This window comes from Pangasianodon hypophthalmus, chromosome 7 (genome assembly GCF_027358585.1).
Source record: "Pangasianodon hypophthalmus isolate fPanHyp1 chromosome 7, fPanHyp1.pri, whole genome shotgun sequence".
Taxonomy (NCBI): Eukaryota; Metazoa; Chordata; class Actinopteri; order Siluriformes; family Pangasiidae; genus Pangasianodon; species Pangasianodon hypophthalmus.
The window spans coordinates 26,268,437-26,284,320 of NC_069716.1; the positions used below are offsets into that span (position 1 = coordinate 26,268,437).

Below are 15,884 nucleotides of genomic sequence, written 5' to 3' on the forward strand. Positions count from 1 at the left end.
GGAACAGTTTGGCTAAACATCATCTCCACATTTAGCTGATTAGCAGTGATCTGAAGTTGCACTGAAACTGAATCTAATGTAGCTAACAAGTAATGGAAGCTTATAGCTACCAGTTTAGCATTGTACCAATTATATATATATATAAATCATTACACCGTCATCTTAAACAGACTCGTTTGTCATTGCTGATGTAAAAATCTGGGGCGGAAAGCATCACATCACATAGTTTGGCATCACTCCGCTCTGCACAGGAGATGTGGGGTTTAAAGTTTTTCGTAGATGTGTGTTAGAAATGAGTTGAATTATAACATTTTTTGTAATGCAGACTTTTCTGCTAACTCATTTAGACATGCAGTTAGCTCACTGCTAAACTGGAAGCCATAAGCGTCTCTTACACACCAGACCGTAGCTCTGATATAAAATTAAACACCAGATCTTGGACACACAACATGTCTTGGCTCATTGACTACATTAGCTGTAATTTTGATTTTGGCCAAACTATTTCTATAAACGTCTATACTGTATTATGTCATAAAAAGAATTATCGTACAGAACATTTTTTAAATTATTTTAAATTACGTGATTAAAATGTAAATGAACTGCATGTTTTACTAATGAACAAAGCAGAACAGAATTCTTTTTTAAGAAGAAGGAATAAAGCACTTGGGGATGTGCGGTTATAGGAAAGTAATCAGCGATGGGGTAGTGTGATGAAGCAGAGTCACTGGTAGTCGATTATTTTCCTATAACATGTTCTGAAGTGTTTAATTCCTCTGGTAACATAGCAGTTTGCCAACAATCACACTTTTCATGTGTTTTATCCATTTATAGTTACATTTACCTATAAATGGATAACGTCCATTAAACAGATTCCTGCCGTTCTGCCATGAGGCATAATGATTTTCTCTGCTTATATGTCATATGTGTTGTGTTGTCTGTCCCTCAGCCCTTTTGGCCCATGGGGACAGGATGTGCTCGAGGCTTCCTGGCTGCGTTTGACACAGTGTGGATGGTGCAGGGTTGGGCTCAGGGCAGAGCCCCTCTGGAGGTGCTGTCCGAGAGGTCAGAGTAACACCCTAGCTGATACTTTTGTCATAAAAAAATAAGCAAGTGTCTCTAGAATTTTATAGAGAAATGAGTGCTAGTCAGACGTGAATGCTAATGGTAATTCTAAGTAGGTGTGTGTGTGTGTGTGTGTGTGTGTGTGTGTGTGTGTGTGTGTGTGTGTGTGTGGGGCTTTCGTGGTTTGGTATAGCCTTGATTATTAGATAAACTGTCCCGAATCACTATATTTTCCTCATAGCAGTAGTAATATCATTACTTTCTTCATTTATAGCAAATTTTCCACGGTATTTCCACTTTCTAACAGATTTCTTTGCTTTTTGAGTCTCAGTTTCTCTCAGTTTCATCATATTTCTAACAACTTTTCTTGTCACTGTCTTCTTCAGCTTGTGAGTTAAATCTCTAGACCTGGTCTTTTCCAAAGATGCATTCACACTAGAAATTTGTTCTTACAAAACAAATGTGGCCAAAACAAGACCAAAAGATTAACAGCAAGAAAAAAAAAGTTGTTTAGCATTTAATCTGTGGCTAGTGGTATGGTGGTGAGAAGGAGGAAATGTCTGTAAACTTTTCTAAATGAATTCATGAGAAAATGAAAGTCTTAAGTGTAGACGAAGTTTTGTGAATTGGGAATTTTTGCCTTCTGGACTTCTGAAATCTGCTTTGCTTACCATCATGTTCAAGTTGGTTGGTAATAAACTAGCAAAACTCACCAGCCATTGGCAGTTTAAAAAAAAAAAAGGCATCCATCTTGTTTTTTTAGCTTTTTTGGGAAGTATTATGTAAAATCTCATCTCTGTAGACATCCTCCATTTTAGAGTTGATAGTAACAAAGATGTTCATGGTGTTGTACGTGCTAGGGAGAGCATCTACAGGCTGCTGCCTCAAACCACAGCAGAAAACATCAGTAAGAACGTCGAGCAGTACACCATCGATCCTGCAACTCGCTACCCCAACCTCAACTCCACCTGTGTCCGACCGCACCAGGTGCAGCTTACCCTAACCAACACACCACTCAATCCCTACCGTGTTTGTGTGTCATTTGTGTCTCTTCATTCTTCTAATCATCTGTCTGTACTTCACTGAATCGCCGCACCAGGTTCGGCATCTGTACATCAACGGGGAGCAGAACTCGTGTTCGCTGGAGCGAAGTGGACCTACACGCAGGTCTGTCAATATCTCCAGGAAAGGTGAGACAGGTTACCCAAATCATCCACTACAGCCAACAGGTGTTCGGGAGATCTATTTTTACATCATTTATTTAACTTGGAAAGTCCACACACTGGTCAGCTTCCATAAAATATATTTGTTTTTCAAATAACAGACATGTATGGACTTGCCGAGGTGAACAGTTCATAAATTCACTGCTTGCCCTTCAGGCATGTGAGCGCTACAATGAGCTTCATTCCTGGAAACCTGTTAGGAGCTAGTTGTCTAGTTAATGCAATAATGCAATAATGATGATAAGGACATGCTAGTAATGTGGCGCTCCTGTATAAAATATATGAAGCAACTGGAACCTGTTATTTTTAAACACACATTTCAAGTCAGTTGGGTGGGGTTTTTTTTCTTTCTCTGACTCTCTAACTCTTAGACAAGGCAGGTTTATTTATACAGCACGTTTCATACGCAAAGGCAAAGCAAAGTGCATTAGGTGGAAATTAAACACAAAGTGACATTAAAAAAAATAACAATGATATAAATTACTCGAGTCAGTTATACTCCAGTCTTTTCCAGCCCCCTGAGTAAGGAAGATTACAAAACCTCTAAGATACTAATCAAATAAATAAATAAAGACAGAGATGGGGGGGATGCTACAGAATTAAAGTGCGAGTTTAAGATTTCAGCTGTAGGCACACGAAAAGAGAAATGTTTTTAATAATTACACATACTGATCCTACTTGCGTGCCAGACAAACAGGAGTAAAAATCCCGGGTGCCTGGGCGAGTGACGTGTCTCCCTCTGCTCTAAGCATCTCAAAATACTGAGAGTTGCAGAGTTGTGTATCTTTTGCCACGTCTCTCAGCAGTGGCAGTGTTCGTATCGCGTCCCAGCAGAGCTAAATTCACGTCTCTCTTCCTACCTGAATGGTTATGCTGAAGGAGCTCCTAGTGTGGCAGTGTGGAAATGAATAATAGCTTTTTCACAGTTCCACACCCCGTGTTGAAATTTTACTGGACGTCACCTCGGCGTGCGCACATGATACCTGTATCAGTTTTGAATTCCATGTGGTTTTTATGTCTGCATTACTGAGCTTTTCTAAACTCGTGCCGGCTTTTCAGAGTAAATTGAGCTGTAGTGAAGCTGTGTGTGTGTGTGTGTGTGTGTGTGTGTGTGTTTTAATCCCTATAAAAAGTACAACTTTATGTGAAAGAATTATAAGTCCTGAGGATAAAGTTAGGGGTGGGTGTAGGCATAGCAATATTTAGCAAGTCAATGCTCACAAATATAGTAAAAGGGGTGTGTGTGTGTGTGTGTGTGTGTGTGTGTGTGTGTGTGTGTGTGTGTGTGTGTGTGTTGTCAGAATCGGAGGTGCGGCCCAGCCGCTTGTTGCTGTGGTGTCAGAAGCAGACGCAAGGCTACAGAGGTGTAAATGTTACTGACCTCACTACATCCTGGAGGAGCGGCCTCGCCCTGTGCGCCCTCATCCACCACCAACGCCCAGACCTCATGTGAGAGAGAAACACACACACACACACACACACACACACACTCACACAATTAACAATGAGAAACAGAAAAGCATGTACATGCATGCTTATCTCCTCCCAACAGCTAATGTTCTACACTATGATTCTCACACTCTCTCATTCACACACTTTTCAGTAAGTATTTTATCCTAGTCAGGCTCACACTGGATCCGGAGTTTATCCCGGGAATGCTGAGGGTGAGGCAGGAATACACCCTGAAAGGGATGCCAGTCAGTCACTCACACATGCATTTACATTGCCTCGGGGGAATTTATCTTTGCCAATTCATCTCCTGGCATGATTTTGGGAGGTGAGAGGAAACCGGAGAACCTGGAAGAAACCCACTCGAACACGGGGAGAAGATGCTCAGAAACTCTGCACAGATGCTAAGCCGAGTTCGGGATCGACCCGGTGGAGCCGTGAGGCTACCTGCTGTACCTGCATCATGACGTCCGCTATGACTGTCAAATTCCTTTTAAAGCTTACTCAAATACTACTTCAAATATTTAGAATTCAAATGTTATTGTGCCTATAATGTTATACTGCCTATACAGTAAACATTAGCGGAAGTGCTTTTACATCTCACATCAACCATGGAAGACTACAGTAGGCGAATAATTTATGGGAAATTAAAACAAAGCATTGATGTTTCTTTGTCACTGATGTTTATCTCCATTTTACATTTATGGCGTGGGATCCTCCTAAAAATACACCCTCATGGCTTCCTGTTTACTATATATGCTAAATACATATAAATAGGGTTTAACAAAATGGCAGTGTAGAACCTGATGCACTAAATACAATACCATTGGAGAAAATCGCAAACTTTGAACATCCCGAAGATCACTATTATAATCATTAAAAAAAAATAGAAAGAATATGTCACAAACAGGACTCTGATGACTGGTAACCAGGGACACCTCAGCATGATGCTACCACCACCATAAGACAGACAGAATAAATTATGAACAGAATAAATTATGCATTATTAGCCTGAATATTTAGGAAAAGTAACAATGTTTTCATATACTGTACGCAAATATTGTGAAAATTCAGGTAATATTTAAAGAATGTATTTCATTCTGACTGATCGAAACACACACATGCACACACTAAAAATCTTAAAAGTACTTGGCTTCAAATGTACGTCACACAGAAAAGACACCACTGATCTGTTAGCTCTTGTGCCATCACAGTCACTGTTTACACACATGTTTAATCAGACAGACGGAGTATTTTTTTTTTTTTCGAAGTTTTTTTTGTTTGGTTGGTTTTTTTAAGCACAATGGCATGAATTGAGCTTTTTTTGACCACTTCCTCCTCTACAGTGGTTCACTGGTTTCCAGTTCCTTCCCTAACTTCCCCGTCACACACCACACAGCAGCACAGTTCATTGTGTGTTCTGGTGGAAATGAAAACAAGGAAGATGTTCGTCATCTGTAACAGACGAGTTGTATGAAAGACTGGATATGTAACACTTACCTTGTCAGATTTCACATTTCATTTCAGACTTTTTGTTTTGGAGCTTTAAATCTTGTGATTTAATTATCTTTTATAATGAGCGTGTGTGTGTGAGAGAGAATGAATGTTGGCATGCTTAATCACCTCAGCTTTAGACATGTGATTCCATATCCATCATTTTCAGCTTTCCCCAACATTTTCTTACGGCAGCTTATCTCAGGAGTACAAATGTTGCCTGCTAAATATCACAGTGCCTTGTCTAGAAGGGGCCAGTGTTTGCCATGGATGTCCACAGATATGATTCACGCATACAATTCAATTCAATTCAATTCATTTTTATTTGTATAGCGCTTTTTTACAAAGGTCATTGTCTGCATACACACAAATACACAGCTTGGTTACGCTGAAGAAGGAGGAAGTTTATTCTTTGGATTTTTTTTTTTTTTTTTTTTTTCTCCACTGCAAATACAACAAAAAAGAATCTGCTGAAACAGGAACTAATAGAACTTGGGGCTTTAGTTTATTTCCCTCCAAGAGTCGTAGGAATGACTAGTTGTTTTGTTAACCATATTAGCTGCAAGAAATTACTGATGGAAAGGCATTTATCAAACAGCTATATGTATTTTAGTTTAATAAACAATAACAAATCCGTTCTTGATTCTGTATGTGCTTGATGATGTCTCTACTGTAGTGCTTTCATACATTTATCAACACGTGTTGAGGGTGCTTTCAAACTATGCATTTTGTTTTTTTCTTACATGTATCTCATAATTATGAGACACAAAGTTGTAATTTCAAGATATTAAGTAATAATTGAATTACTAAATCATGATTTCAAGATAGTAAGACAATTATGAGATACTAAGGCATAATTATGAGGTACAAATTTATTAAAGATACTAGGTCATAATTGAGCTACAAACTTAGAATTTCAGGTTTCCAAGTCATATTTGAGATACCAAGTCATAATTGAGATACCAAATCATAAATCTGAGATACTAAGTAATAATTATGCATAATTATAAGATAACGAGTCCTAATTTTGTCATTACAAGTCATCATTTTGAGATCTTAGAAACATAGAAATGCTTATGTTAGAAACATGCTGTCTAAGAGATTAAACCTGGAAGAGTAGTCTCATTTGTGTACAAATACGATTCCCAGCAGTATCTCAAACTTATGAATTGTGTCATATGTATGACTTTTTTTAGCTCATAATTATGATTTAGTATTTTGAAATTGATATTGTATCAATGCAATGATGATTTGTTTTTTCATAGTTTTGGCTTGGTATCCAGGATTTTTTTAAGTGGCAGTCTCTCTCTCGTGTGTGTGTGTGTATGTGTGTGTGTGTGTGTGTAAGAATTAAACACAAACAGTACTTGTTGATGGCAATCTTGAGCTGCTGCCTAAACCATACAACGGAGTTTCAGTACTTAAAGTGGAATAAGGCATTATGTCTTGTCTTTTTTTCCTTTTCTCTCCCTCTCTTTCACTGTCTTTCTCTTATTCGTCTCAGTGATTTCGATTCTCTGAATGAAGCGGACAGCGCTAAGAACAACCAGCTCGCATTTGAGGTGGCCGAGAGAGCGTTCGGCATCCAGCCGCTCATCACGGGGAAGGAGATGGCGGCTGAGCAGGAGCCCGACAAACTCGTCATGGTGCTCTACCTGTCAAAGTTCTACGAGATGTTCCGCAACTCCTCCCTACCTGCCTCAGGTAGGATTCCATCTGCACTCTCCAGAAGCTTGAAATTAATTAAAATATCAAGAAATAGGATTATTAGGTATATATTTAATTCATTCTAATCCTCTAATAGGAAATGCTAGATACATTTGACTATATTAAAGATATTTTAACTTACTACAATGTCATTTTTTGAAAAGAAAAAATGTAGGTGCAGTGTCATATCACGATGTTTTCAGGTTATGTTTTTAAGAGATATACAGTATGTAATCTTGACTAAAACAGATTCACTCCATTGGTCAATGACAAATCATGTGGATGGAAACTCTGCAAAAACTCTGCAGATAGTGAAAATGAGCAGGCTGACAGAAATGATCCTTTATGCTCCCAACTGATAGACCTATTTCTGTGTTAATCATACTTTCATAGGATTAATAGAATTACAGCTTATGTCCTTGATTTGCAGAGACTAACGAGAACAATGAGGACGTTTCATCAAAGCCCAATAACTCCGTTTACAACTTAACAAACCTCGCGCTGCCCAGGAAGCGGATTCCAAAGGTAGCTTTATTTTTTGAATCATGAACTTTAATCTTGCTATTTTGTGTCTTTGTGTGTGTGTGTTTTTATTGTTAGCTGTGAGTTGTGTGAAGCGTGACTGCTGGTGGTAATATTTACAAATAGCTTGAATATCATTTGCCCTGATCGATGGCGCTATAGGAATGACGTGGAGGAAGCTATGGCTTGACTCTGCAGGCATGACTCTACAGTATGGGCTAGAAAGAAATCAGTCCCGGTCTCACTTCTCACTCCTTCATGAAATTCTGTGCATTTTTCTGACAACTATTTGGTGCTGTTGCTGTCAGTTCCACAAAAGTGCCTTCCACGTAATAACTCCTCTTAAGACATTTGCTAATTTGTTCATTTTTAACAGCAAATAATCTGGCTGCCATATAAACATGAAATCTCATATTGATGTCTATTTACCTTTGAAACAAGGAGGTATTATATATTTCTTTCTTTCAAAGGACGACAAAAAGGTCGAAGACAATGACTTGAACAAGAAGAGAAGAAAAGGCATCAGCTACCTGGAAGAGGTGTGTGTAAGCGAAGTCTTCCATTTTACACGCATACACGCTGTGCACTGGCTCTCCTGTACACGTTAATCATGTGTGATGTCTGTTTCTTTTGTAGCTGTCCAAACAGAGTACTTCGACTGCGGTGGAAGAGGGCGAGCAAAAGGAGAATAAAGTGCGCTCCATGGCAACTCAGCTTCAGGCCAAGTTTGAGGAGAATGCACCTAGCTATGTCCTGCGTCGACAGGTAACACTTCCTGAGTCAGTGTCCATCCTTTTATTATCGCTGATTCAGGGTTTATTGAGTAAATAAGTCATTTTCTGAACATACAGGCTTGACAGAATAACCAGATTTGAAAACGTTGCAAAAAAAAACACACACACAGCAAGTTCTGAAGACTGATGCCAAGTTGGTTATATAATAGAGGAAGAATAGCCAGTTGGTCATTTATTGCAAAATAAACCACATAATCTTAACCCTGAGCTGAAGCGGAGTATTGTTCAGGGGAGGTTTCTTTTGTAGCCTTGACAGGCTGTCTCCTATTTATCCTACATGCCAAAAAAGTTTTTGATTTGATACAGAATATTGATTTAAAATTATTGCATTAGCATGTACAAGCTAAGAAAATTGTCTTTCTGAGATACAAAGCAACAGAGACCGCCATGAGTCAATGAATTGAAAGGTGGCCATTCCACAACAGTAATTATAAATGGATAAATGGAAGTATGACATGTTTTTCTTTAGTAAATAGAAAATCTTAATCATTGGCAAATTGATGTGATGTAAGAGGAATTAAACACTTCAGGACATGTTGTCCTTGATTATTCCTCTATAAGAGCACACCCCCAGTTGTTTTATTCCTTACCTAACAGATTTCTTCAGATAGCTTTCGCAGATCTCATTAACTGGATATCATGCTCAGATTGGTATTAGAAAGCCAGCTGAGGCGCTTGGTGTCCCAGTAACATTTATTTGTAAATCCAGGACACTTTCCACTGGTGAAATGGAAACTCCTCCAGAGTTGTGCACATACAGTAGTGATCCTCTCAGGCTAGGAAAAGAGAGGACAGGATCTGCCTCTTAGCTGTGACTATAATCCTAGTTGAATACCTCTCTTTGTGTAGGGAGACATGGTGCGCTATGTCTCACTACACAAAGAATCCAGCCGTCCCGTCTCATTTTCTCCTGTCTGAAGGTCTCTGTCCAAATTTATTACTGAGCAAATGAATGCAGCTTAAGTCATATTTGGTTTCAAATTCATGGGTTTCACGTATGCTAAAGGCGAGAGAGTTCATTACTGGAATTGTTTTATGTCTGTGCATGTGCATAAACTTGATCCATTTTAAGATTTAAGATTGGGCTTGAGTGTGTTCTATTTTAGATGAATAAATAGATCCTGGCAATACTAATAATGTTGCCTCTAAAATGTGTTACTTTGAACAGTTGCAATGAAAGTATGATCTGTGATAAATAAAACCCTGATAAAGTCATTTGTGTTTTTACATTTGAACAGTAAACTTCTGTAGCAATTACCATCATTGCACTACTGAGCAGAAACATTAAATAGTTTTGTGAGATTTTGTGGTAAATTATACAGTTGTTTGGCAAAACAAGGTTGCGGTGCAGTTCGTATTTCATTCTAGACAAACAGTATTTTTTACTGATGTCTTGTGCCATATCAGTGGGTGAAAATGGGTTGTAGCATTGCACACGTTACATGTGTTTCTTGTTATTTGTTATCATCTTTCCTCTCTGTTTCTGCTCGGTCCTTGCACATCAGTCGGAGTTCGATTCAGGTTCTATAAAGCCTGTTTCTCTGGACATGACTGAAAACCCTCGCTTTGCTAAACCCAAACTCCAGTCCTCACCCCCTCCTTCTTCTCCCAAACCAAAGTGGCAGGTAGGCTCAATCTAGGCTTGTACACATAAGCATGCCGTCACCACTGGGTACATTCATCAGTTCACTAAACGTGTATCGTGCTTCTAGGACAAGAAAGAAACGGCCATGTGTGAATGTGAATCATAGTCCTGTATGTCTGAACATTGCTCTGTATGCCTGCTTCCAGCCGTCCCCTTACTTGAGACTTCTTGAGTCTCAAATGCAGTCTGGTCACAAACATGGACACCTGGAAACCCAACACATCCAAGTTCAGTCAGTTTACCACAACATGGATGACCAATCAGGTTTTCAGACACCAGAAGCCCAGTTCACTTGTCAAACAACAGAGCCTTGGTCTCACCATCAACCCGCTAAACCCCAGGCTCAACCCAGTCTTCAGTGCTTTTCTGTCTCAGCTACTCAGCTGTTGGCTCTGAAGCATGTTCTCAAACCTAAAGATCAACCCTCAGTCACCTCTAAGTCCTCAGAGACCCTCCTGTTCTCCCCACCTGCTCTGGGAGGGATGCTGCAAAGACTAAAGATTGTGGAGGACAAGGCCACTCAGGTGAATGCAGCTACCATGCAAAAGTTAGACTCTGCTCACTTCCCCATGCTTCATGGGTCTTTAGACAAAGTCACCATGAGCCAGAAGGTAGATTAAAATTAGGTTAAAATCAGATTTTCAGAGCAGTGTCACTCCTCAAGGTGTTAATTGGCTAATAATTATTTGTGTTTATAGCTTGCCAGAAGTCATTCTGTGGTTATAATTAACTAGCTAACGTTAGCTAAACTAATATGGAAGCTAAAGAAAGCATGCAAGAGAACTTTTTAGCTCAGCAGCTCAGGGCTAGTTTGAACTTCTTGCCTCTGCAGAGGTGCTGTAGATGAAAAGTTTTCTTTCTTTTTTCCTCCTCCGAAACATTCTTCCTGTTTGACTCACTGCAGAAGAAAGTACAGACACAAAGCGTACGAGAGTTCAGTAAAAAGAGTATAAGGGAGAGAGCACAGCAGCTCAGCTTCCTCTTCTCCGGCACACCGTCTCAGGTGATGGAGAGAGGCACGCTGCCTCGCTGCGATCCCAGTTTGGAATGTTGTGGTACAATCCTGCCTGCCCTGCTGCACCCCTAATTAAAGAATGAGATGGTACAGTCCTGCCTGTCTGTAGTCAGAGTGATGGATGAGCGTCTGGCTTTTCAGGGATGACTAACACGGTCACTGTTTTCTGCTGTTTCTCGGTTGCTGTGTGGGAGTCAGAACTCTTGTCTTACGAATTTCTCGGTTTGTTGTTGCATGCAGTTTGTTTTTATCTCAGTGTATTAATTTACTCAGTCACAGTTTTTAAACACAGCTAACCGAGGACGAGTGCTGAGTGGTGTGTGTGTGTGTCTTGTATACAACAAACATATTTAGTGAGTTTTCTAACTTGACCTCAAACTAAATTTCACCACGGTTTAGTGTGAGTGTGTGAGTGTGTGAGTGTGTGAGTGTGTGAGTGTGTGAGTGTGTGAGTGTGTGAGTGTGTGAGTGTGTGAGTGTGTGAGTGTGTGAGTGTGTGAGTGTGTGAGTGTGTGGTTCTCCTGGCAGAGTTCACTGTAGTCCAGTTTCAGCATGGCTGCTCCATCACAGCACACCTCACCTGTGGTGCCACACTGTATCTCTCTCTCTCTCTCTCTCTCTCTCTCTCTCTTTCTCTCTCACCCAATCTCTGTTTTTTTTTTCCTTTGATTTAGACTTTGATTAATTTAAGCATCACTCAGGCAGAAAGGCATGTAACAGTGTGTTTCCTTTCCAACACAACTAATAAAGTGCTTCAACTTGTCATCTGTCTATTTTCCTTTCTTTTTCTTTTTTATTCCTTTTATTTGTATTTTGCGTTCTTTTACATTTTTAATTTTATCTTGTTTTCTTTCTGCTTTTTCTTTTTGATGTTCTTTCTTTCTTTCTTCCCTCATTTTCTGTTTCTTTTTCTTTCTTTCTTTCTTTCTTTTCCCATATTTGTTTTTTGACTCTTTCTCTTTCTATTTCTCTTTTTGATTTTTCTCTTTTGGAATTTCTTTCCTTCTATCTTTCTTTCTTCTATTTTCTATCCTTTTATCATCTTTATTTTATTTGGTTTGTTTTTTCATTTTTTTCGTATTTTGCTTCCCTTTTTGATTTTTCTCTACTGTTCTTTCTTTCTTTCCTACTTTCTTTTATTTAATAGACGACTGGACCCTCTCCAGCTCCTGCTTCTCCTCCTCCTAAACCTCTTTCATTTCCATCTCTCCCCGAGCCCTCAGCTCTTTCCTGTCTGCTGTCTCCTCTTCCTGAAGCTCAGCCCAAGCAGGTAACAGCATCAGCCTCCAGTCTCAGCCTTCTCACACACTTTTGTGTGTGTGTGTGTGTGTGTGTGTGTGTGTCTGATGGTGCTTTATTATGTTTCTCTGTAACTGTTCCCTTTTGTGTTAAATAATGTTAAATAATTGCGTGTTTTCTCTTTAACTCATTTTCTGATTAAATCACATATGCAGCTGTTGCAGGATTTTTTTTTTTGTTCTGTAAATGTGTAAGGCCAGGTTCTTATAGAGGAATAAATCTCTTATAGAATTGGGTGTGGAAGAGATCAGTGTGCTGCTAACATCCTCCCAAACCACAGCCACTGAACACCTGTCAGCTCATGTTTGGCCCTCACTGACACGGAGCCACAAGCCTCTACGGTTTCCTTCTCGCATTTGTTTTTGGAGCGCTGTCTACCGGAGTTTCATAGAAACGAAACGTGTGAAGAAATTGGGCTAAATAAACAAAATGATTAATTCTGTATAGTGTCAGCTGTCAAGTGTGCTTTCCTGTTGATTGTAGTGTAACGGACATTCTGAGTCAGAGCAGACGACTCACGATCAACATGAGCAAAAAAGTCGATCCGAAATCAAACGTGTACAATGCCTCGATCCTTCCAAACAGGTAATTCGTTTTTACTGGAGATTTGGCATGTTTTGTCAGAATTGCATTTTCCAAACACAAATACTCATCTTGCATGTAAGACGTGTGAAGGAAAAAACAACGTATAGTGCAGCTTCAGTGCACCTTGTCCTAGATTCTCCGAGTCTCTGGAGCTGTACTGGAGTGATGAACACCATTCCCCAAAAAATATTCCCTCAGCTGGTGTTGTAATGGTGGTGGTTGAGCATGCTGTCTAACACCTCGCTCCAAATTCTCCCGTAGGTGTTCGTTTGGGGTGAGATCTAGTGAGTGTTAAGTCCAGAGCATCGTTAATCATAATTTACATCATTTTCATCTTCGTCAAACCATTCCAAGAGCCAATGTGCCCTGTGGGTAGGGGCGGAGTCACCCTGGAATAGACCACACCCATCCAGGTAGAAAGTTTTATCATGGGATAAAGAAGAGCCGCAGTATTGATTTGCTCTGATGCTTCAGTCTAAGGAGAGGAGTGGAGCCAAACTATGCTAGTAAAAATAAATAAATGCCCCCTAAAACATAACAGAGCTATATTTTTTTTTTTTCCTTTAATTTGTCACCTTTTTGTATTTTAAAGCCTAACTGATAAGAAAATTATCCTCAGTAGTGATTTTAAGGAGATAAAATTTTTGATAGACACCAGTAATTTTTATGAAGTGTGGCTTTAGTGATACAAACGCCCATTAACTACAGACGCAGCCACTGAAGTGCAAAAGTTTACATACCCTTAAACTATTTCAATAAAGTACTCTATCTATCTACATATCTATCTATTAAGACAAAGTGAAGAAAAATGTCATTTATAGCAACAAGACATTTAGCTTCATCACAAGTAACAATTCTCAAATAGTGCATGTCAGAATATTAATGGTACAAAAATGTAAATATCAGTTCAAAAGTTTGTACCCCCTTTTCTGAGTGTGATCAGTATTTTCTAACAACCTTTTAGTCTTTACAACTGACTTTTGGATCCTCTTATTTGTAATATTCTGCTTTTTGACATATTTTTTCTTTTTTTAATTAATCTATTTATTTATTTATTATTTTATTTATTTTTTATTTTTTTTAAACTCTACCAGATGTCATACACCTTCTTCAAATCAGGTCTAGAGACCAAAAAAAGTTTAAGACAATTTTTCATTTGATTTTGCTATATGTTTTGTGTCTTTTTGCAGGAAACACATCCATTTTAAAATATAGGTTATATTTTCTTATTATTTCCATTCACTTTACCCTCAGCTGAAACCCTCAACAACATAACCGACACAAAAAAAAAAAAAAAAAAAAAAAAAAAAAGTTTTAAGATTTGCAGTAAATTTAAATTTCTCTGTCTGGTGTCCACCCTGTTGTCAAGAGCCACCCAAGAGCGTAATTACACCTTATAATGAGCTGTTATTTTGAACTACTTCCTTGAATGTCCCTTTCCCGTAGAAGATTTAAAGAAACGTTTATATATCAGCCTGATTATGCGGATGCTGATAAATACATGGAACCATAATATTAGATACCTTTATCAGCCAACTGGTACATCAGTCGAGCCCTAACTTTAATCTGCCTTTAATGTTTTGTTCTTTTTGGTATTTTTCTTCGTTATCTTTGTTAGCTGACCTCATCGTACACACTGTTCCAGGGCTCACTCACTCGGCTCCAGATGTTTTTACAGACACGCCACTCCTATTTGCTGCATGCCTGATAGTTTGGGGAGCTTTAGGCCAGAGAATGGTTTATTAAAACATTTTTGCTGCATGAGCTGAGCTGGTTTTTAGTCGAGAACCAAGCAACAGTGTTTGAAGTTGCACTATAACGACGTTTGAATGCTTCGTGGAGGTTTGCACATGTCTTTTTTTTTAGCATACTCTAATCCCTCTCTTTTGAGCTTGTGTCTTTTTTTTTTATATTTGATTCTCATGACTTTCACTTCCTGTCCACCTGTTTTCCTTCTTCATTCCATTTTATTTCATCCGTGACGGATTAGAGGACAGTGGGGAAGGTTTCCTCTGTGATTGGTGTTAAAGCTGCCACTCTGGCCATCCTTTACGAAACCGATCACAGACCCAACAACCCTTACACCCTCTCACTGGTAAGCAGGACAGCACTCAGGGCAAAACACAAGGTTTTCTTTTTTTGGCCCTAGCCCTGCTTTAATTATAACGTGATATCTATGATGGGTCATTTGATTTTCCTTACAAAGGAAGGATCTATTGCTAATTTCTTGGAGCAGTGTCATGAGTTTCTTTGCTTAGTCACTTGTTTAACCTCAGTCGTATTATCAGGGTGTCTTCCTGAGAGAACAGCCAGTGCTCATGAGATAAGATGTAGTTACTTCTTCCATGGATGTTGTGCTTTTCTCAATTTCCCCGCTAAAATGGGGCTTTTGAATTGAAGTGTTTATTTTTTTGTCCACAGACCGAGGCCAGGAGATGCCAGGAGTCTGGCTCGGTAAATGTACTGAACTAACTGGCTGAATTTCCTAACAGCTGCTTTGTGTCTTTCACTGTCTAATCAGCATACAGATTAACTCTCATGTGCCATAATCTGGTTTACATAACAATTTGTTTTTGGTCTAGAGGAAAATTTTACAGTGTAAGCATTCACCTGCTTCAACGTTTTCCACATTTCGTAGTGTTACAACCTGGAACTGAAAAGGACTTAATTGGGATTATGTGTCATGAGTCCACAAAAAATAACCCAGAACCCTCAAACGTCAGACACATTATGTAAATCAAATGGTTGAATTCCCTAATTGAGACATTTTCAGTTCTAGTTTGCAACAGTACAAAATGTGGAAAAGTTCTAGGGGGGTGAATATTTATGCAAGGCATGGTGGCCAGCATCTCTGCACAGTTCACTCGCTGGGAAGGAAACCAAGAGAGTCAGAGAGATTATATTGATGAACATGCACCATTATAGAGAAACTTACCAAGTCAGAGCTGATCACAACATCAGGTTACAAGGCATCTGAAGCCTGGAAATCTTTCCTACAGAAAGTTATTACACAAAATGGTTACAGATATATTGTCGTTAGACACAGTTTTATAAATGTGATGAGGAAATAGTACCTAAATAAAACCAAG

General features: G+C 39.1%; 1 protein-coding gene across 19 annotated transcripts in view; it reads left to right on the forward strand.

Moving 5' to 3' along the window:
• The window catches only part of mical2b (microtubule associated monooxygenase, calponin and LIM domain containing 2b), a 61,238-nt gene that overhangs the window by 24,112 nt on the left and 21,242 nt on the right, over positions 1-15,884 (forward strand). For 9 of the 19 annotated variants that reach the window (XR_008302083.1, XM_034306237.2, XM_034306238.2 and 6 more), the window contains exons 9-23: positions 947-1,062; positions 1,923-2,049; positions 2,162-2,252; positions 3,587-3,734; positions 6,733-6,932; positions 7,366-7,460; positions 7,928-7,996; positions 8,094-8,222; positions 9,757-9,876; positions 10,043-10,420; positions 10,801-10,899; positions 12,059-12,181; positions 12,694-12,795; positions 14,786-14,890; positions 15,217-15,249. Coding sequence is in view for 17 of the 19 variants with exons in the window: in XM_034306237.2 (XP_034162128.2) it covers positions 947-1,062; positions 1,923-2,049; positions 2,162-2,252; positions 3,587-3,734; positions 6,733-6,932; positions 7,366-7,460; positions 7,928-7,996; positions 8,094-8,222; positions 9,757-9,876; positions 10,043-10,420; positions 10,801-10,899; positions 12,059-12,181; positions 12,694-12,795; positions 14,786-14,890; positions 15,217-15,249 (1,935 nt within the window). In the remaining 2 variants the exon portion in view is untranslated. The other 10 variants (XM_053235789.1, XM_053235790.1, XM_053235794.1 and 7 more) reach the window with 10 other exon arrangements.